Here is a 24,377-nt window from a genome sequence, read left to right on the forward strand (position 1 = left end):
CATATCCATTAGGGTTCATTACAGTGGAATATACAGAATGTGATAGTTGAATGAGTGGATGGATGAATGAACAAATGAATGAATGTACAGCAGGACAGTGGGGAGAATAAGACTAAAGCAAAGAAAAAACCTGTCAAAGAGAAACAGAGAAGAAAGGCAAATAAATAAAAATATCTTGTTAAATGTGGAGAGATACAGAAATAATGGAGAAAGAAAGAAGTGTTGCCTGTAGGAAAACAGCAGAAATTATGATGGGATTGCAGAAGTAGATAACTGAAGAATCATTGTCAATATTAACTGCATGGGAAAGATTTGGAGCAAATGGTGAACTGCCATGTAGTTAGGGTCTGGGATTTGGACTGTTCTTCAGTCATTTTCAGATTTGGTTGCAGGTGGTATCATTCTACTGCTGATAATTTGGTCCTGCTTGGTTGCTTGATTGATTTTTATTTGGTTCCATTTGACTATATTTTGTACAGTGCAAGAACACAACAAACTTTCCTATGCATGCACCAAATAATAGATGTTTCTTCCAACCTAAGGAAACCTAAATCACTACGTGGAGATACAACATTGTTGGATAGCCCTATGAACTGGACAATATTTTCTGCTCTTCATGCAGTGGTCTCACTCTACAAATGCTATTTTACATGTAGACAACAATATAAGGAAAAGATAGATTGCTACTCACTGTAATATGACATGGTGAGTTTCAGACACGCACAACAAAAAGACAGTTACACATTTAGCTTTAGGCTAAAGCCGTCTTCAAAAAAGGAAACACACACACACACAAAAGCAAGCACATCCTCATGCACATACAAGCGCCATCTCTGGCAGCTCAGACAGGAATGTGTCAGGAGGCTGTGGGGCAGGGAGGGGGAAAAGGAGGAGGGGGGGATGGGGAGTGAAAAAGAAGAGAAGTGGGAAAGGGGAAAGACAGGTGGGTGTGATGGCAGAGGGTGGCACACAAAGAGGAAAAGGAAATTTGTGGTAAGGATTATGGGACCAAACTGCTGAGGTCATCAGTCCTTAGGCTTACACACTAATTAAACTAGCTTTAACTAACTTACACTAAGGACAACACACACACCCTTGCCTGAGCGAAGACTGGAACCTCCGGAGGGGGTAGCTGCATGAACCGTGACAAGACGCCTCAGACCGAGTGGCTCACACAAACAGGGTGAGAGGACGCGAGTAGGGAGGAGGTGAGAGGACAGAGGGAGTGAAAACTGTTGGGTGAAGGGTATGGGGCAGTGGTTTACTGTGGGTTCAGATCACAATAACTTCTGGGAGTCTTTAACAGTATGGCCCTTCTTCGTTTTTACTTTCATCTGTGTTTCACTTTATGGCATTTTATTCTGAAATTGCATACAAATGTAAGTTTTAAATGTTGGTACTTATAGTTATGATAAATACCAATCTCCTGTGGTGAAAAGCAGCACAGTAGTAAAAATAATATAGCTGTTTTTCCTAACTATAGATCACTGTTTCCACATATCTGTGAAATAAAATGCGTTTGGCAGTAGTTTTATTAGATAGTGAAGCATATATTCAACAAATTTTCATTTATGTCCTACTATCCCAACATATATTTCCATTTCACATATCATCAAATGATGTAATACTTTCCCATATATGTTAACTACAAATTTTGCATGTGTGTCGCACTCTTTTTAAATTCAGATACACCACGAAATGTTTGTTTCAGGATCACAGAGGAAACCAGTTATATCTTGGGATAAACCATTGTGGTATCTTAACATTCCAAGGCAGTCGCAAGACACATCACTTTCGTTGGAGTGAGGTTCAGAAAATAAATTATGAAGGGAAAATGTTTATTGTTCACCTTACATATAATGAGGTAAGATGAATATCATCACTTGATGTTTCACATAGCTAAATAATTATTTCACAGGCAGTGTAATTGCACTAAATCACAGTGTATTTCACTTGTCAGACAATTTAAATTGATTTTTAATAGTGGAAATGCACAGAGATTTTTTCTACTATAAAAGAGTGCATGCACAAATTAATCAGAGTCTTTATCTCTGCCTGCCATTAATGCAAAACAAGTTTGCTAGATAGTGACAGTCTGTTTTAGATTCTGACTGCCAAATGGAAGTTACTGTTTTGGTATTATTTGTATGTTTTGTATGTCATTTTGGTAAACATTTTTTAGAGTATGTGAAAAAGTTTGTATAAAACATGTGACCTGTGTAGAAAGGAAATCAATGGAATTTTATTGAAATATGTTCCAAAGTGAGAGGAGAGAAAATCTCGCAGATTTGCTGCAAAGTTCCAGAGCGCACATCTCTCTGAAAAAGCAGTACTTTCACATCACACAAGGAACTGAGTTGGTTGAACTGAAGCTGAGAAAGGAATTTGCATGTCAGACAGACAGATTAGACTTCCCAGGAGGAGGAGCATTTACAATGAAAAGCAAAAACATTAAGTCAAACGAGGTATAAAATGAATGTGGCTGTGAACTAATATGGACTTTTATTTTGTTATTGCAGCATTTACAAAAGCATTTCAGTACACATTTACGGATCCAAACCAGCCAGAGGTGACCTTAAGCTGGCATAATATTGACTATAGAAACTACATATGTTTTATCAGTGGTAAGAACAAATAGTCTTTCAATGTAATGCCAAATAAATTGTCTGCCAACTGCCTCGAACAACTAGTACAAAACCCATGCACAAAATAAATATTTTAGACCACATGGTAGAACTGAAATTTTTGAGAGTGTCACCAGTTAGACAGGGAATAGCAGTTATGATCCTGTTACAGAAAAAATGGTCACCACAGGACAAAAGGGGTGTCAAGACAGCTATGAGAGTACTTATATTTTGGTCAAAATGGTAAACAATTGCAAACAGTCTACTTAAAATATGAACTGAGAACATTTGCTTCAGAACCAGCAAAAATTAAGAACAATTACAGGTAAAACTAAATGACATTTTAAACAACAGTCTAGTTAAGAAGGTGCCAATTAACATAATAAAATATGGTGAAAACCCACCTTCATTTAATGGATAATATTGCAAAAATAAAGTCTATTATACTGTCACTTCAAAAGAGATTGCAGGAGAACTGCTACAGAAAACTTTGTGCATCCATAAAATGGGCCATGCACAAAGCCGGCTAGAATTTTTAGTCAGATCTTGGTGAAAGATCTGAAGACAGAAATAATAAAAATGAAATTTCTGATTTAAGTACACTATGTGATCAAAAGTATCCGGACACCCCCAAAAACATACGTTTTTCATATTAGGTCCTTTGTGCTGCCAACTACTCCATATCAGCAACCTCAGTAGTCACTAGAAGTCATGTGAGAGTAGAGTGGGGCACTCTGTGGAACTCACGGATTTTGAATGTGGTCAGATGATTGGGAGTCACTTGTCTCATATGTCTGTATGTGAGATTTCTACACTCCTAAATATCCCTAGGTCCACTGTTTCCGATGTGATGGTAAAATAGAAACATGAGGGGACATGTACAGCACAAAAGCATACAGGCCGACCTTGTCTGTTGACTGACAGAGACCGCCGACAGTTGAAGAGGGTCGTAATGTGTAACAGGCAGACATCTATCCAGACCATGACACAGGAATTCCAAACTGCGTGAGGATCCACTACAAGTATTATGACAGTTAGGCGGGAGGTGAGAAAACTTGGATTTCATGGTCGAGCAGCTGCTTATAAACCACACATCATGCTGTTAAATGCCAAACAACGCCTTGCTTGGTGTAAGGAGCATAAACATTGGATGATTTAACAGTGGAAAAAAATTGTGTGCAGGCAGGGTGCGGGTATGGCAAATGCCTGGTGAACATCATCTGCCAGCTTGTGTAGTGCCAAACAGTAAAATTCAGAGGAGGTGGTGTTATGGTGTTGTCGTGTTTTTCATGGAGGAGGCTTGCATCCTTGTTGTTTTGTGTGGCACTATCACAGCACAGGCCCACATTGATCTTTTAAGGACCTTCTTGCTCCCCACTGTTGAAGAGCAATTTGAGGATGCAACTGCATCTTTCAACATGATTGAGCACCTGTTCATAATGCACGGCCTGTGACGGAGTGGTTACATGACAATAACATCCTTGTAATGGACTGGCCTGCACAGAGTCCTGACCTGGATCCTATAGAACACCTTTGGGATGTTTTGGAAAGCTGACTTCATGCCAGGCCTCATCAACTGACATTGATATCTCTCCTCAATGCAGCACTCTGTGAAGAATGGGCTGCCATTCCCAAAGAAATTTTCCAGCTCCTGATTGAATGTATGCCTGCGAAAGTGGAAGCTGTCATCAAGGCTAAGGGTGGGCCAACAGCATATCGAATTCCAGCATCGCTGATGGAGGGTGCCAGGAACTTGTAAGTCATTTTCAGCCAGGTGTCTGGATACTTTTGATCACACAGTGTATGCATTTGCACATGACAATACTAACTTTGTAGCAGTATTTGAACAATAAATAGCCTCACAAATGAGACATGCGGTGTAAGCACCACCAGTGCTGAAAACTGACTAAGAGTACTTAAAGCAAGGAATGTATCAAGCCCTGACAGAATTCCAGTTAGATTTTACATAGAATACCCTGGAGGACTGGCTACATTATTATCTCATATATACTGAAAATATCGTGTGTTGGGAGTAGTCTCTTGTGACTGGAGAAGTATTTAGCTCATTCCTGTTCACAAGAAGGGTAAAAGATCAGAAGCATAGACTAAAATCACTGACATTCATCTGTTGTAGGATCTTAGAGCAGACTCTAAGCTCAGACATTAGGATATCACTCAGGGAAAAGTAACTTTTCTCAAAGGATCAACACAGATTCAGGAAAAATCACTTGTGTGAACTACAGCTTCCTTTGCTGTTGTGCAAATGTCTCTGTTGTACCATATAGTATGAAGCAATGTTCCTTTGGATACACAGGCATATCTGAAGGAACAGACTCTGTGTTGACAATCAACAGCCACATTTCAACGAAGAAATGATTCAAAAGTCGTGCTGTATTGTACAACACAGTCACTATACTACATAACAGTTTTTCACGCCGTAGTAGAGCAATCTGACTGTCAAAAGACAATGTGTCAACCTGTGTGGGAATCATGATTGTATGAGGGGCATTTGAAAAGTCGGGCCTAAAATAAAAACTACTTACTTGTTTGGGATAAACCTTTTTTATTTTTTGACATAGTCTCATTTAGACTTATAGACTTTGTCCAACGCTGTTCTAATTTGTTGATCCCTTCCAAATAATAAGAATTGTCCAAGTCTGCAAAATAGCTATTAGCTGCTGCAATCACCTCCTTGTTTGAATAAAATCTTTGTACTGCCATCGTGGAGGAGCACCTTGAAACAGAAGGTATCAGGCGAATGGAGTGGCCTGCCTGTTCTCCAGACCTAAACCCCATCGAACACGTCTTGGATGCTCTCAGTCAATGTATCGCTGCACGTCATCAAACCCCTACGGCAGGCAGTTCAGAAGCTCCGTCAGGCACTGGTGCAAGAATGGGAGGCTGTATCCTAGCAGCTACTCGACCAGTTGAGCAAGAGTATGTCAACCCGTTGTGTGGCCTGTGTATGAGTGCATGGTGATCATATCCCGTATTGATGTCGGCGTATATACGCAGGAAACAGTGGCGTTTTGTAGTACATGTGTTTTGGCACGGTTTTCTCAACTTATCACCAATACCGTGGACTTAAGATCTGTGTCATGTGTGTTCCCTATATTCCTATGCTATTAGCGCCAGTTTTGTGTAGTGCCATGTTGTGTGGCACCACATTTGCAGTTATCCTTAATTTATGAACATGGATGTAGTTGTTCAGTATATCTCGGCATATTTAATACACCACAACTGACTAATGCACGTCGTAGCCAGGTTGCACACAACGAGAGCCACTCATTCCCCACTAAACTCGCAAGTAGCAACGGCCAACGCTGCAGGAAAACGCGGGCCCTCATGACCTGTTGATCAACGGTGATAACTCGCTGGAATCGCCAGGATGCCGAGTACTCAAGCACACCCGTCTGACACACCACTTGCCACCACCCAGCCCCAGAGGGAACACGTAACCCAGCAAAGATGATACGACGAGAGCCAGAGTTGATGGACCGCGCGCACAAGTGGCGCCAGTACGATCCCTCCCGTGCCCGCACGGAACTGCAAAGGCTCATTATGGGTCTGGGAAAAAAAAATCGCATAGATTTTACCAGTTAAATACTAATGCAGTACACAATTTGTTTGTAGTAGAAACTATATTTGAAATGGCTCTGAGCACTTTGGGACTTAACATCTGAGGTCATCAGTCCCCTAGAACTTAGAACTACTTAAACCTAACTAACCAAAGACATGACACACATCCATGCCCGAGGCAGGACCGTAGTGGTTGCGCAGTTCCAGACTGAGGCACCTAGAACTGCTCGGCCACACCGGCCGGCTAAACTGCATTTGCAATTATCTAGACTTTGACTACCTTACTTTGAAAAGACAGCGACATGGATTGCCCATATGCCCCTATTTAACTGGGCTGTTGTGCCCCATCGCCATATTGGAATTATCTTAGATCATTTACAAAAACGTTTGAACATTCATTGCCTTATATAGTGTCAAAATAATCCTTAACCTTCTTCTTCTTCTTCTGCCAGCCAAGGGTCAGGCCTAGGGCCTGTTCGGGTCTCACCATCTCTCCCTCGGTCTTCCTACACTTCTCTTGCCCCATAGTTTATATTCCATTGCTAGTTTAGGAAGACTTTGTAGTGACATATGACGTACGGGTACTCTCCATTTTTCTTTGTATTGGAGTGCCTCTTGGGTAATTGGTTGCATCCCTAATTCTTCCCGTATTGCGTTGTTTCTAATTTTGTCAGATTGTAGCTTGTATTTATCTCATTCAGTTTTGTAACGCAATTTGTAATTTATCTCCACTGTCATGTATGATAACTTGATCATCTGCGAATAACATCATGTTAATATGTTTATTGCTCTCAATATTTATGCCTGATAGTGCCCTGTCTCTATTCCGTTCTCTAATCACCTCATCTATATAGATACTGAATAATGTTGATGACAAACTACACTCTTGTCTTACTTCTTGATTTGTTTGTATTTCGCGTATTATTTCTTTAACCGTGTCAGTTCTAATTCTGGTGTTCTTATACACGGCGTTCATTTTAATTGAAGGCATTGACATATATCGAAAACTACACATCAAATCAAAACACGTTATAGTTCCAATTTATTTGTCTCGGAGGGGGACATCCAACGATACCATACTGGACCCACCATCCCATCCCGTGCGTGGGTGGCAGGTGGCAACTTTGGAATCTTCAGTGGGAGCCCCCAGTTTTTATTGCAGAATATGATTCTGCAGCAAAATCTACATACGTTTTGTCTAAAGCATTTTCTTCTTCGTTTCGCCACAGATGGAATGGAAATGGGTACAAAATCGTAATTTACAACATGCTACTCAATGGCCCTTGAATATCCAAAGGCACATGGGACCCCACCTACATGCTGTGACAGTAGGACAGGCAGGTATTTCATCTAAATATTACAATATGATGGGCGTTAGAAAATTCTGTGCAAAAATAAAAACTACTTACGTGTTTGGGGTAAACCTTTTTTCTTGTGACATAGTCTCCTTTTAGACTTACACACTTCGTCCAATGCTGTTCTAATTTGTTGATCCCTTTCCAATAATAGAAATTGTCCAAGTCTGCAAAATAGCTATTAGCTGCTGCAATCACCTCCTTGTTTGAATAAAATCTTTGTACTGCCAGCCATGTCTTCAAATTGGGGAACAAATAGTAGTCCGAGGGAGAATAGGGAGGATGTGAAACAAGTTGGAATCCTATTTCCAATAATTTTGCGACCACAACTGCTGAGGTGTGTGCATTTATCTTGCAGCTTGGTTTTAAAATGGTCTAGTAATGATGAATAATATGCACCTGTAATAGTCTTACCCTTTTCCAGATATTCAATGAGGATTATCCCCTGTGAATCCCAAAAGACAGTCGACATAACCATTCCGGCCGAAGAAATGGTCTTCGCCTTTTTTGGTGCAGATTCTTCCTTGGTAACCCATTGTTTAGATTGTTGTTTGGTCTTAGGAGTATAGTAATGTATCCATGTTTCATCCACAGTGACGAAACGACACTTAAAGTCCTGCGGATTCTTCCTGAACAGCTGCAAACCATCCTTGCAAACTTCACACAATTCCATTTTTGGTCAAGTGTGAGCACTCGTGGAACCCATCTTGGATAGCTTTCTCATGTCCAAATGTTTATGCAAAATATTATGTACCTGTTCCTTTGAGATGCCCACAGCACTAGCAATCTCACGCACCTTAACTCTTCTGTCATCCATCACCATATCATGAATTTTATCAATGATCTCTGAAGTCATAACCTCCACAGGGCCTCCAGAACGTCCAGCATCACTTGTGCCCATATGGCCACTTCAAAAATTTTGAAACCACTTATAAACTGTTCTAATCAGAGGTGCAGAGTCACCAGAATGTTTATCAAGCTTCTCTTTAGTCTCCTGAGGCGTTTTGCCTTTCATAAAGTAATGTTTAATCACCACACGATATTCTTTTTTGTCCATTTTTTGACAATCACTCAACTTCCTTGATTCACACAAATGCCAAACGCAAAGAAATAGATGAATATGGCTGAAACTTGGTGTGCGTTCTTTCCAAAGATGTTACTCACTAAATATGACCTCGATACGAGCTGGTGGTGCCATCTCTCAGACTTTGCAAGGACTTTTCAAATGCCCCTCGTATAGTGTGAGCACTTGGGAATTTAGACACCAGTACAAATTGAGATTTGAGCCGCTCCTGAAAGCATGTTTGGATAGCTAAAGCGGTTAAGGTGACTGCTCATTACAAACAGGAAAGCTGGGTTTGAGTCCCAGTCCAGCACAAATTTTCATTTGTTCTGAAATATTCCACAGCCAATATGTATGGGACCATAATTACAATTTGCAAATGATTTCTTTACAGATTGCTTTATTGATACATGATATGCTAAAAGCAGATGCGGAGGAAAAGGTAGATTCCATCCTCCTAGATTTCCAGAAGGCATGCAATACTCTACACAATATTGACTACTTACCAAGATACAATCATGCAGTGTATCTTTTTTAATATGTGACTAGCTCAACAGATATTTTACTAACAGAATACAATAAAAGTTCAATAGGCTTGGAAGTAATAATGAACTTGTCCCAAGGAAGCATAATAGTTCCTCTCAATATACAAAAATGATTTATTAGATAGGATCAGCCACACTATAAGATTGTTAGTCAATAATCAGTTGTGTCCAGGAAAGTACCATCACGGGACAATCATAACGAAACATAGAAAGACTCTTAGTGCAAGTAATGACAGATCTGTTTTAATATGAATAAATCCAAGAAAAATGCCTATAACAAAGAGAAAGAACCTGATAATATCCTATTATAAGAGTGATGATAAGTACTGGCACATCATGTAAGCTTTTAGGGGTAATACTAAGGAACAATGTGAAATCAGATGAACAAAGGAAAGCAGCATTAAGCAAGACAAATGGAAGGCTTAATCTTGTTGGTAGGTTTCTGGGAAGGTGTGAAGTATCTGTAAAAGAAATTGCGTACAAGACAGAAGTGCAACCAATTCTAAAGCATTGGTTCAATAATCAGAGTAGTTACAAAGTAGGAATGACAATAAACAGTCATAAATTAGGTAAAGTCCTGCTAGTATCATACAGGATGGTGTAGTGCTTATTAAGGTAAACAGAAATGCTCAGGGAAATTAAATGGGTATCCCTGGAAGATAGCTAATGTAGCTCTTGTGAAAACCTGCTGGATAAATTTAGAGAACCTATATTCAAGGAAGACTGTGTGATCACTGTGCATGTGTAGGCACAATGAGAATAAAAAAAGGGTTAGGACACATACAGAGGTGTATAGACAATAGCTTTTCTCTTCACTCAATATATATATGGAACAAGACAAAAAACCACTAACACTGGTATGACAGACCCTGCTCAATGCATTCTACAGTGGCTTGCAGAGTATTACTTATACATTGTAGATGTAGATCCCACCACCATCTTCCATCACCCCCTTTCTGGCCTTTTTTCTATTGACAGAATTTCATTATTTACTCTACTACCTTTGAACATTTCTGTCTTAATCTTTCCTTCTCTCTGTTGCTGTCTCTATTCACTTTTCCCTCTTCCCTCTTGTGTGAGTTAGCTAGGGTTGCAGTTAGAGGGGGCAGGTGGCAGACAGCTGGACACTCGATTTCACAAACTAGGGCATGAGATAGCAGAACATAACTAGCTGACATGAATTGGGTAGGAGTACTGGGACAGGAGATGGATTACACATTCTCTCTCTCTCTCTCTCTCTCTCTCTCTCTCTCTCTCTCTCTCTCTCTATTGCGTGGGGGTTTGGAGGACTGCGAGTTAGACCAGAGAACTTATGGGAGCAAAGGATATGCTGTAAGGATAGCTCCCATCTGTGCACCTGAGAAAAGCTGGTGGTACTGGGGAGGATCCAGATGGCACGGGTTGTGAAGCTGCCATTGAAATCTCAGATGTTGTGCTGTGCTACGTGTTGTGCCACTTGGTGGTTCACCTTGTTTTTGGCAACAGTCTGCCAGTGGCCATTCATTCTAGTTGACAGTAGAGATGGGGGATCCGCTCTTGAACTAATTCATAGAGTTGAATCTTTCAAAGGAGTGAACAATCAGTGATTCAGAAAAAAAGAACGGTAGCTCCAAACGTTTCCCACGGCAGAGAGAGAGAGAGAGAGAGAGAGAGAGAGAGAGAGAGAGAGAGAGAGAGAGTGAGAGAGACGGAGCATATCAGCAGCGCCTCTGCTGGTCAGAGCACAGTGCACGCCACACAACACAGCCAGCGCCGGCCTCTGCCCTGCTTCTACCTTGGCTGCCTGCATTGTGCAGTGCCCCATTGGATTTTGTGTTTCACATATGCCGTGCCATCTCTGTGCGTCGTCTGCCGCGTGCAGTGTCTGGCGCAGCTTAACTTCGCATCGCACTCTGTCGGCGATCGTTTCAGTCGCACGTCCTGCCCTCTGGGCAGTTGATGCGAGCAACAAAACAGAGAGCCACCTAGCGGATAACATAGGAACTACTTGCAACAACCTGCTCGCAAGGGAACGGACGATTTGTCTCGGAGCAGGTGAGTTCACCGCTCCCCCCACCCTCGGAACTCGCCCGCTCAACGCTCACCCCACCGTCTCAACTCTAGCCAGAGCGTTGAGCAAAGCGACTCAGGTGTCACTCTGGTCTCTGCGGTCTCAGCTCACGCAGTAATACAGCTCGCGGCTCGACCTGCTCGACTCAGCGCCTCTGCATCGGAGTTCGTCCCTACTGGATATTGTTCTTCGTAGTAATACCGCTATGTATATTACATTATTATGTTATAATAGAAGGAAACACTCCACAAAGGAAAAATATACCTAAAAACAAAGATGATGTGACCCACCAAATGAAAGTGCTGGCAGGTCGACAGACACACAAACGAACACAAACATACACACAAAATTCAAGCTTTCGCAACAAACTGTTGCCTCATCAGGAAAGAGGGAAGGAGAGGGAAAGACGAAAGGATGTGGGTTTTAAGGCTTGTGTCTGTATATGTGTGGATGGATATGTGTGTGTGTGCGAGTGTATACCCATCCTTTTTTCCCCCTAAGGTAAGTCTTTCCGCTCCCAGGACTGGAATGACTCCTTACCCTCTCCCTTAAAACCCACATCCTTTCGTCTTTCCCTCTCCTTCCCTCTTTCCTGATGAGGCAACAGTTTGTTGCGAAAGCTTGAATTTTGTGTGTATGTTTGTGTTCGTTTGTGTGTCTGTCGACCTGCCAGCACTTTCATTTGGTGGGTCACATCATCTTTGTTTTTAGGTACATTATTATGTTATGTATACATCAATTGTTTTTATTTTATTTTTATTTGTTTAAACTGATTAGATTAGGTTCCTGATGACTCCTCTTACTATAGGATTTTTATTATGGACACTCGAATTTACGCTTTAATTACGAGCGAACCGATAAACGTATCACAAAATGTGATGCACCAATATTTTCCTTGTTTTATTCTGCGTAAGGCTATATGCAGCACTTTCGTTTTACAGTCACATTTATATATTTTTTTCTTATTCTGGTACGGATTTTGCGATTTTAGGCGTCTTCGGAAGGAAACGTTCACTTTAAAAATATATGGCTTGCGATGTATTTGTATGAGGTTAATGAAAGGCAGTAGATTAACTGAGGTATGTGGTCAGCCGCAGTGTCAAATAATCAATAGACTTCTCTGACATATGGACGACAATAAGTATACATAATTTCAACCAGCTAGCGATTTAAAGTCAGTTTCAGTAAGTAAGTCATTTGAGGGAAGCGTCTTTAACTAGTAAGCAGGACGTGATGAATTCAGAGTTCGAACACTACTACTACTTAATTTCTGAATAAAAATTATTGGCAGTGGCGGTTAAGTTCTGGCAACGGCCTTGCCAAAGAAGATGGAGAAGCGGACAGTGGTTCAGGGCACTCTCTTGCTTTTAGAGGTGAGAAACTGTCTCTAAAAGGCGGAAAAAAGAGCAATGATCAACACCAAGACGATGCAGAAGGACGTATAATGTGTATCCACAGTACATGTGGCCTGTAATTGAAGAAAAATGTCATGATGATCTCCACTGGGAAAAGATTCCTGATTAGCCCCTCTTTTGGATCTGCGGCAGGGGACCTCCTCCCAACAAATTTCACTTTCCTCTTGTATTTATGAAATAAATATAGCTGAAGTGATATAGAATCGTGAAGCAAAATTTAAAACTCATGTAGCAAATCATAAGCTCCTTTTTGTAGTGTCATTTCATTTAGCCTGATGGATTAATATGATGATATTTACCTTGTAACTGTGGGGAGACGACCTGAAGGCGTTTTGACATTCAATTTGCCAGTCGAACTCGATTTTCCTGGACTCAAATGACCAATTTCATTCATGAATTATTTTGAAACGCTTCAAGTGCTTGCAAGCGCTTCAGTTGCTTCTCACTCTGCTTGTGACAACTGTAGCCAAGCAGCTGTTGTAGCCTGAGCTTGAGGCAGGTCTTTACAACTGGGTAAGGGACATGCAAGGCTGCTACAAATTTAATTCTGAAGCCAAATATATTGTTAATGTAAATCTCAAGTTACAACATTTTCCGATCACCCAAAAAACCACGATAGTGCAAAATAAATCAATAATCAAAAACTTTGTCATATCATGGAAATTTCAATAAACAATACAAAATTCTTACTCATTATCTGTGTTACTTCAAAATAGGATCAAATAAGATCAAAATACAGGTATAGTACTGGAATAAACCAAGTTTAAAGGGCAATGTGCCTTCCATTTATTTTCTATTGTAAATGAGTGGTGAGTCATGAAAAAGAGCTAATTCATTTCAGGGAGTGAACAGTTCTGATCCAATCTCTGAAAAGAACAGTTTTGCCCATCTCTAGTTGACAGCTAGTTTCGTCATGCCATTCTAAAACACTGTGCAGTGATTGCAGCAGAGCTGGTACATAACATGGCTACTTTCACAGGTGGCCTGGCCTGTGATGGACTGGAGTAGGTGATGCTGGGTGGCTGGATTGGGCAGGTCTCGCGTTGGGGTCTTCTGCAAGGATGTGATCCCTGTGGGAGGGGATCGTGGGAATGAGTGGCATAGGGATGGACTAGGATGTTGTGGAGCTTGGGTGGATAGTGGAACACCACTTTGGGAGTGGTTGGAAGTATCTTGGACAGGATGTCCCTCATTTCAGGGTATGATGACAGATAATCAAAAAATCCCTGCTAAAGGAAGCAGTTAAGTCGTTTCAGTCCCTTGTGGTATTGGGTGACAAGGTGGGGGGGGGGGGGGGGCACTTCTTTGTGGTTGGTTCTTGAGATAGCTGTGAGGATCAGGTGTATGTGGGGATATGGCATGGGAGATCTCTTTGCGTATTAAGTCAGGAGGGTACTGGCTGTTTGCAAAGGCCTTTTTGAGGCCTTGAGCATACTGAGGGAGGGAGTTCTCATCACTGCATATGTGTCTACCATGGGTGGCCAGGATGTATATGAAAGGGATTTTTTTTTGTGGAAGGGGTAGCAGCTGTCAAAATGCAGGTACTGTTGGTGATTTGTGGATTTGATGTGGATCGAGGTGTGAATGGAGCCATCTGAGAGGAGGAGATCAACATCTAGGAAGGAGGTACAATGGGTGGAAGAGTAGCAAATGATTTGAATGGAAGAGGTGGCATTGAGATTGTGAAGGTATGAGGATAAGTGTCCTGGCTTTGGGTCCAGATTATAAAGATGTCATCTACAAACCTGAATCAGACCAGGGGTTTGGGGTTTTGGGTAGATATGAATATTTTCTCTAGGTGGCCTGTGAAGAGGACCGCATAGGGGGGTGCCACACGGGTGACCATGGCTGCCCCATGAATTTGTTTTCCTAGCCTTCAAAGGTGAAGTGGTTATGGATTATGATGTAGTTGGTTAGGTGTATGAGGAATGAAGTGGTGGGTTTTGAAGCTGCAGGGTGTTGGGAAAGGTAGTACTCAATCATGGCAAGGCCATGGGCATGAGGGTTATGGATGTATAAAAAAAAGGGGGGTTGCATCACCAGTGATGAGGAGGGATCCGGGAGGTAAGGGTGTGGGGATGGTGGAGAGCTGGTGCAGGAGGTCATTCATATCTTTAATGTTGGAGGTTAGGTTTAGGACAATTGTTTACAGATGCTGGTCAACAAGGGATGAGACTCTTTTGGTGGGGGCACTATAATCAACCACAATGGGGCACCCAGGATTATTAGGTTTGTGGATTTTGGGGAGCATGTGGAAGGTGGATATGGGGGCTGTTGTGGTGAGTAAGGAGATTGATTCAGGGGAGAGGTTGTGGGAATGGCCTAAGGATTTCAGCAGAGATTATAGGTTGGACTTCGTGGATGGGGTCACTTTGGCAGAGCTTGTAGGTAGAGGTGTCAGACAACTGGCGGAGGCCCTCTACTGGGTAGTCACTCTTGTCCATCAGAACAGTAGTGGAACCTTTGTCTGTTGCGAGGACAATCAGGTGTTCTTTCTCATGAACCCCTCATAGCACCCAGTCTTTGCCTAGCTAACCGTTTCAACCCTTCTCATCCTACAAAACATCCTAACAACACTCCACGAAATCCAGAACCAAAACTGTTGTTAAACTCTCCACCAAAATCCTCAACCCCACAGAAGTTTCAGTCCCACCCAAAGTCCTCACATTCAGTCCTGCTCCCAGGTTTAACCATGTTGGACTTGTGAAAGACCTACTCTCCTTCTCCCACTCCCTGCAGTGGAAACACTTCTTTGCCATCAACCCCTCCAACGAAAGCCCATCCAATCTTCACATCAAATCCTGCCCATCCCAGTTTGTACCATCATCCAACCATGACCCTCCCACGTAACCATCCCCTGGTCACCTTCCAGGAATTCCTAACTTTCAACCTGGCCTCACCATCCTTTTCCACGTCTCTCCATAAGAACATCACCCTTTAGCAGAAGAAAGGACTGCCCTATACAACCTAAAAATGGATCCTGACATGATCATCTTTTCGGCAGACAAAGGTTCCACCACTGTTTTGATGAACTGTAGTGACTACTTGGCAGAGGGCCTCCTCCTGGTGTCCGACACCTCCACCCACAAGCTCTGCCAAAGTGACCCCATCCCAGAAGTCCAACACAACCTCCAATCCATCCTGAAATCCTTAGGTCCTTCCCACAACCTCTCCCCTGAATCCATCTCCCTACTCACCCCAACAACAGCCCACACACCCACCTTCTACATGCTCCCCAAAATCCACAAACCTAACAGTCCTTAGTGCCCCATTGTGGCTGGTTACTGCACTCCCCCCTCCCCAAAGAATCTCAGCTCTTGTTGACCAACTTCTGCAACCAATTTTCGAAAATCTAGCCTCCCACGTTAAAGATAACAACCACTTTCCTCACCAGCTCTCCACCATCCCCACACTCTTACTTCTCAGGTCCCTGCTCATCACTGTCAATGCAACCTCCTTATAATCATCATTCCTCATGCCCATGGCCTTGCTGTGATTGAACACTACCTTTCCCAACACCCTGCAAATTCCAAACCAACCATTTCATGCCCTGTACATCTATCCAACTACATCCTAACCCATATATAGTTCACCTTTGAAGGGAAGGTATACAAACAAATTTGTGCCACAGCCTTGGGCACCCGAATAGCACCCTCCAATGGCAAACTCTTCATGAGCCACCTAGAAAAAACATTCATAGCTTCCCAAAACCCCAAACCCCTGGTCTGGTTCAGGTTTATGAATGACATCTTTATAATCTGCACCAAAGACTAGGACACCTGATCCTCATTCTTCCACAATCTCAATGCCACCTCTCCCGTCCACTTCATTTGGTCCTCCTCCAGCCATCGTGCCACTTTCATAGATGTTGATCTTCTACTCTCAGACAGCTCCATCAATACCTTGGTCCACATCAAACCCACAAATCACCAACACTATGTGAACTTTGACAGCTGCCACCTCTTCCACACAAAAAGTTCCTCCCATACAGCTTGGCCAACCATGATAGACACATCTGCAGTGATGAAAACTCCATTGCCCAGTATGCTGAAGGCCTCAAAAAGGCCTTCACATATAGGCAATATCCTCCAGACCTAATACACAGAGAGATCTCCCATGGCATATCCCCACATACTCCTGATCCTCACATCCATTCCAAGAACCAGCCACAAAGAAGCGCCCCCCTTGTCACCAAATACCACCTGGGACTGAAACGACTGAACCACGCCCTTCATCAGGGCTTTTTTGATGATCTACCATCATGCCCTGAAATGAGGAACAGCCTACCCAAGTTACTTCCATTCCCTCCCAAAGTGTTCCACCACCCATCCAACCTCCACAACATCCTAGTCCATCCCTATGGCACTCCAACCCCCCAATCCCCTGCCACAGGAATCATACCCTAGCAGAAGACCCAGATACAAGACCTACCAAATCCACCCAGCCAGCACCACCTACTCCAGTCCTGTCACAGGCCTATCCGACCCCATCAGAGGCTAGGCCACATGTGAAACCAGTCGTGTTAGATACCAGCTCTGCTGCAAGCACTGCACAGGATTTTACATTGGTATGGCAACCAAATAGCTGTCAACTAGAATTAATGGCCACTGCCAAACTGTTGCCAAAAACAAGGTGGACCACCCAATGGCACAACATGCAGTAGAGCACAATATGTGAGATTTCAGTGGCTGGATCCTCCCCACCACCACCAGCTTTTCTGAGCTGCGCAGATGGGAGCTATCCTTACAGCACATCCTTTGCTCCCATAACCTCCCTGGCCTAAACCATCCCCCACCAATAGAGAGAGAGAGAGAGAGAGAGAGAGAGAGAGAGTGTGTGTGTGTGTGTGTGTGTGTGTGTGTGTGTGTGTGTGTGTGTGTGGCGCACGCGCGTGCCTGTGCACGTTTTTCCTACAAGCTTGAAAAAGGAAGTTCATTCCAAAAGATAGCAAAGCTCTGTACCTTTTGTTGGTGTACCTATAGAGCACGCAATGCTTCTGCCTTTCGGTGGTCATCTCGTTAAGAGTTCAAAAAGCTATGTACAGTTGTGTCTACTTTTAATTGTGTCTGTTGGCAGAACTTGCAACTTCACATTTTGAAGTGTTTTGTGATGATGACAATTTGTCATGCTGTTCATGCCTGTAATATTTACACTCACTTACAGATATGCAGTACATACTCCTCTGAGAAGCTTGTGACAAGTAATTTTGTTTCTGGCGAAACAGTGTCCAAAATCATAATACATTAAACAGACAAAAATTTATCTAAGTGTTTTTGCTGAAGGGCAAAGACAAGAAACAGATTTATACACTCTATGAAAAGTTTCTAATGAGCTGCGACTAAGTATAAGCTATGGAGCTGAAAGCATTAATTGCAGGGTATTAGTTCTGTAAACTGATGGAGTTTTAGAGTCTAAAGGAGTTTTTTTTAATAAATTACCGTGAATACAAATAATTTTCTTCTGCTCTAATGGGAAAATAAAATTTTTACCTGTGTAATATAATAAGCATAAGTTGTTTCAAGTTATGTGTCTCTGTATCTGTTATAGTTCCTTGTACATTTAAGTTATTAACCTAATATTTAGTAGTATTGTGGAAAAGTTTCTGTTTGTTTTTGGTGAAGAGAAGTATGGAAAAATATTGTGTGTGTGTGTGTGTGTGTGTGTGTGTGTGTGTTTTAGCCCTTTGATGAATTAATAATTAGAGTACTTTTCATTTAATGCTTACTTGATTCAGGATCCAAGGACGAAGGTAAGATCAGATTTTCTTTTATTTTATGATTTCTATATGTTATGCATTTAGTAAACATTCACATAATTTAGATCACTTTCTAGTGACTTAAAATCTTGTAAAAGAGATCACAATTGGCTCAGAAACAATTCAGGAAATTCTGCCACTTGAATCAGGACATTCAAAAAACATTTAATTTAGAATATAATATCTAGCAAAAGGAAGGTTTGCTCATTTTGCTGCCTGTAAAGACAATGGAGGATCAATGTACATAGGAGATAGTAAATGAATGTAATTAAGACATGATGCTGGGACCTATAGAGACTGTTGTTTTCCCTAAGCCTTCTCATTGGTTTGGTAACCAGCTACCTCGCTGTTGTTGATAGTCTGACGTCAATAGTGCACTTATTATTTACCCTTCCTCCTCCTCATCCTCCTCCCAAGGAAAGAACTGATATTTGCAAAAGGTACCATAGCTTCTTGTAATTTGATAACTGTTGGTAACATTATCAAGAATTATGTATATATTGGTTAAGGACGTCAAGAAATGAAAAAGATCGCAAAGAAGTGAGGTAGAAAAATGACACTGAAATGCATCTATAAGATTCCTTCAGCTTGTGAAAGAAGAAGTCTCATTGCTGTTATCCATTTACCCTATATGACATGCTGTGTATATGAATCTATTGTCTGACGTAATTACTCCAAAGACGACAAAAACAATGTTTCATAGATAGACCTGATTCAGATTCCTTCATTTCTGTGTCCATGAAATTGTTTTTTGTTTATCCTTCCAGACACGACTGCTTTATCTCTGTTCCAATTTTGATCCATGCTGCTGTTAATTGTACTCAGAAATCATCTGATTTCAGCACTGAATCCAGTGTTATGTCATTTACCTTTTTTACCTAATTGCCCACTAGTTTTATCCAAGTCACTGAATTTTTAAAAAGTTAAGTTGTAGGACAGTAGCTAATTCAACAGAAAAACCACCATCTGTTGTTACTGTAATTTAACCTAGCCAAGTCTGTTCCTTCAGCCACAGCCTTTTCCCACTGTCACCTTCACAACCTAACATAGTGCTGTTATTAAAAAGTATGCAGCATATCACTATGACAGAAGTTGAAGAACTTCTCTCCATGCTCTGCAAATTGACCATCTTCAATATCCTAAGATTCACAGTTAAGCCATCAATAGCTCTTGTCCAAAAAAAACCCAAAAATGTTTTATTATTTAGCCTTTCAACCAATCAGCTCTTTGTTTACAGAGAGACAACTTTTGCTTCTCTAATGACTATCCCTCTTTTTGTTGTCCCCTCTTCTGTTAATTGCCCTTCTCAGATTAATATCTTGTGGTAGACTTTCATTGCTATTAATTTTATCCTACAGCCCTGGCATCAAAGAAAACCTTCCAATGTTCAGGTCACCCCAGAAACTACTGCAGGAGTATTCTTCTAACAACAAGCTTTTCCAATATGACAACTATGGTCAGCTTATGGAATCAGAGCCCTGCTACAGGTTGTTATGAAGCAAATACGTATCACATAGATAGGCAACCAAACTGCCAGATGAGGTCTCAGTAGTTAGAAGTTGCATTCATGCTGCAGTCACATTATTTGTCACATTTAACTTACATAAATTGTATCAGAAGGAAAATTCAGTTGAGAAAACTGTAAAATTTCAGACAAAATCAAACAATGGAAACTCTAGGTAGAAATATCAACAATGTAGGAAAAGAAAGATTGCTACTTACCATAAAGAAGACATGTTAAATTGCAGACAGGTACAATTAAGACAGGTGAAGGCTGTGGCTAAATACTTTATGAAAGTGTCTTTTAATTGTGCCTGTCTACTACTTAATGTGTCATCTTTATGTTAAGTCCGGTACTGCTGATAGAAATGTTTAAAACTGAAAAAAAAAAAAAAAACTAATCCTACCTTACAGAATTATTAGTTGAGCTGGATTAAGGAAGGTTAGCAGGGAGGAGTAGGTCATTCAGCCTCATGATGAGAGGTACAAATCTTTTCTGAGGACAAGGGGAAACAAAGATGAAGGAGGATGATTCAAGGTAGTGATCTCTGTACTACATGAATGTCAATCTCTGATCTCAGAGCATGGATCTTTGCCATGCCTTCAGATTCTTGTCATCTGCATAGTCTGCCATGTTGTGACTTGGCAAAAAAATTTCCACAAGTCTGTATGTGAAAATGAATTATTTACTTATTTCTGACTTTAAAATTCATGTCAGTATGCAATTTGGGATCAGAATTTAAATATTATTTTCATTTTGGATTTCTGTGACATTTTGTGGCAGCCGTGTTTTAATTTGGCAAGAAACAAAATATGAACAGCTTTGGCCAGCGTGTTCACACAGGTTTCATTCGACACCAGATAGTAAAGATATCACTGATTAAGAGAGAGTAGGATGTCAACAGTAGTATACCGGTAACCACTGTGCCAGCTTCAGTCCAGAGATGATATGAAGGCAGTGAGAAATAATGATGGATAGAGAGGGGGCAGGGGGAGGAGAGAGAGAGAGTGAGAGTGAGAGTGAGAGTGAGAGAGAGAGAGAAAGAGAGAGAGAGAGAGAGAGAAATGAGACTAGTTCAAGTAAAGGGAAGAAAACAAAGAGGGAATGAGGGAATTAGGATTAGGAAAAGGGGAGGGTATAATGGGGGGAATACAGATAAACAAGGAATAAAGAAAGTAATGGAGTAAATAAATAAATAAAATATATAAAATAGCAATATAAAATGTCTGGAGGGTTGAATGTTAAAGGAGGCAATGTCAGGGGGTTTGTGGGATGCAAGGATATGTTGGAGAGAAAATTTTCAACTACAGAGCTCACAGCACTCTCAGAAACTGGATATGCTTTGTCTCTAAGATGAGCACTTGTCCAATCATGTATTCAGCTACCGGCTGGTGGTCATTCCTATAGAAAATGCCATGCAGTTAACATGCATTGTTTCATGTGTTGCTCTGCCTTTTATGTTGTCAGAACATGCTCACCAACTGGGTAGCCAAAGTGCCCAACACAGACATTACTTCTATGTTGATTCATGTGCTCAGGTATTTTGGTCAGTCGTTCTTGTGTAAAGTCCCGTGTAGTGAACACATGAAAAGCAGTAAACAACGTACTAGGTTTCACTCATTGCTCTATGTTAATGGAAAATACTTGAATCATCATTTTTCTAATAACATCACCTGGTTGCCGCTAGTACAGATAAAGTTCAACAACATATGGAAGAAATTAATAACAAAAATTCAAGAAAAACCATGAAAATCAGTTATAGTATGACTTAATGTCTAACCAAGACATGAAAAGACAAATGTGCACATTAATAATAAAATCATAAAACCAGTTGATAAGTTTTTACACTGACTGAGGAAAAAAGTGGAGCACCCAGAAGGAGAAGAGGAAATGAAATGAAACGTGATGGGTTGAGGGGGCATGTGATGTTATTTCAGTGATCACAAAACCAAGTCAAATTTATAAAGAACATGGCAATATGAGGTCAATTACCACCGAGTTGCACCTCCTCTGCCATGAAACTGTTGTATGCTCTCCTGCGGAAAGCTGGCCCACAATTGTTGTGACTGGTCCTTGATACGCTGGATACTGACACAGTGACAGAGCATGATAATATCACATGAGATATAACACACGAGGCTGGAATGTGTTTGTGACCTACTGTTGTGCTGTCGGAGCTCCCTCAGTCCCCACCAATGGTGTCCTCACATCATGCAGTTCTCCACACTCTGATGCCAGGAGTAACATCACTGTACCTCTCCAAAATCTTGGAAGAATGGGACCTCTTTCTAGGTTGGTAGCATACACTTGCTGATGATGGTCATCTGAGGTAGTGCAGAACCACACTTCATCACTGAACACAATGTGACATCACTCATCAGCAGTCCATGCTTCACAGTCATGGCACCACTCCAAATACAGCTGTTTGTATTGTGGTGTTAATGGCATCCTACACATGCGTTGATAATTCCCTAGTCTGGCTGACACTAATCTCCGACTAATGGTATGGGATGATACAGAATGTTGCAGGGTGTCCATTACTTATTCTCTGTTTGCGAGTAAAGATGTAAAGGGGCTATGATGGGCCTGGCATCCAATATGGCAAGCCTCCTTTGTGGTGGTCAGATATGGTTGACCAGAATCTTTATGATGAGTATGCCTGTCCTCAATTCCCATGCAGTCCAACATTGGGATGCTGTCACATCCAAATGCATCACATATATAGATACTGCATTATTTGACCAGTTGGCCAAGCAGAGACCCATGATGGAGCCCCTTTTGAGATCTGCCATGCACTGATAACATTGTATCACATGATTATGTGTCACCTCCATGTCCTTCACTGTGATCGCTCACCATCTGATGCCATTAATGCCTCTTACATACCCTCTCAGGCCTGGTAATGACGCTAAACATGAACAACACTAATGCACTCTGTTGGCTGCTCGCTTCTCTTTCACAGAGAATTGCAGCTGTAATAGTTTACATACCTGTGATAGTGTGTACATGTATATAGTTATATAATAGAGGGAAACATTCCACGTGGGAAAAATATATCTAAAAACAAAGATGATGAGACTTACCAAACAAAAGCGCTGGCAGGTCGATAGACACACAAACAAACACAAACATACACACAAAATTCGAGCTTTTGTAACCCCTGGTTGCTTCGTCAGGAAAGAGGGAAGGAGAGGGAAAGATGAAAGGATGTGGGTTTTAAGGGAGAGGGTAAGGAGTCATTCCAATCCCGGGAGTGGAAAGACTTACCTTAGGGGGAAAAAAGGACAGGTATACACTCGCACACACACACATATCCATCCGCACATACACAGACACAAGCAGACATTTGTAAAGGCAAAGAGTTTGGGCAGAGATGTCAGTCGAGGTGGAAGTAAAGAGGCAAAGATGTTGTTGAAAGACAGGTGAGGTATGAGTGGCGGCAACTTGAAATTAGCGGAGGTTGAGGCCTGGTGGATAACGAGAAGAGAGGATATACTGAAGGGCAAGTTCCCATCTCCGGAGTTCTGACAGGTTGGTGTTAGTGGGAAGTATCCAGATAACCCGGACGGTGTAACACTGTGCCAAGATGTGCTGGCCATGCACCAAGGGATGTTTAGCCACAGGGTGAGCCTCATTACCAACAAACACTGTCTGCCTGTGTCCATTCATGCGAATGACCTCTCTTCTCGTTATCCGCCAGGCCTCAACCTCCGCTAATTTCAAGTTGCCGCCACTCATACCTCACCTGTCTTTCAACAACATCTTTGCCTCTTTACTTCCACCTCAACTGACATCTCTGCCCAAACTCTTTGCCTTTACAAATGTCTGCTTGTGTCTGTGTATGTGCGGATGGATATGTGTGTGTGTGTGTGTGTGTGTGTGCGAGTGTATACCTGTCCTTTTTTCCCCCTAAGGTAAGTCTTTCCGCTCCCGGGATTGGAATGACTCCTTACCCTCTCCCTTAAAACCCACATCCTTTCATCTTTCCCTCTCCTTCCCTCTTTCCTGGCGAAGCAATCAGGGGTTGCGAAAGCTCTAATTTTGTGTGTATGTTTGTGTTTGTTTGTGTGTCTATCGACCTGCCAGCGCTTTTGTTTGGTAAGTCTCATCATCTTTGTTTTTAGATACATGTATATAGTTACACTGACAACTGACAAGGTCTTCTAGGTGATTCACTGTTTTCTCATACAGTTTATTTACCAGTGGTCACACTAGCTATTTGAATCCACCCATCCAATACATAAAATGGAAACATGCTCGCCAACATATGCTTGCATTCTGCCAAACTCTTAGACTTAACCTTAGTTAACATACAACCCCACCCTTTTATTATATTATTATTATTATGATTATATATTGTATAATTATTATATTTATTATGTTATTTCCTTTATTCCTTTTTTATCTCTGTCCCCGTTTCTTCATCTCACTCTTATTCTCTCCTTGTTTGTTCCCTGTCTCCTTTTCAGTTACTAATTAAACTGCTCAAA

The 24,377-nt window shown here is 41.5% G+C and overlaps 1 protein-coding gene across 2 annotated transcripts in view; it reads left to right on the plus strand.

Annotated features, from left to right (window-relative positions):
• Positions 1–24,377, plus strand: part of LOC126190824 (FERM domain-containing protein 5-like) — a 590,824-nt gene that overhangs the window by 504,836 nt on the left and 61,611 nt on the right. For both annotated transcript variants that reach the window (XM_049931394.1, XM_049931395.1), the window contains exon 6: positions 1,712–1,864. In XM_049931394.1, coding sequence (XP_049787351.1) covers positions 1,712–1,864 — 153 coding nt within the window. The remainder of the gene's footprint in view (positions 1–1,711; positions 1,865–24,377) is intronic.

Source organism: Schistocerca cancellata, chromosome 6 (assembly GCF_023864275.1).
Source record: "Schistocerca cancellata isolate TAMUIC-IGC-003103 chromosome 6, iqSchCanc2.1, whole genome shotgun sequence".
NCBI lineage: Eukaryota > Metazoa > Arthropoda > Insecta > Orthoptera > Acrididae > Schistocerca > Schistocerca cancellata.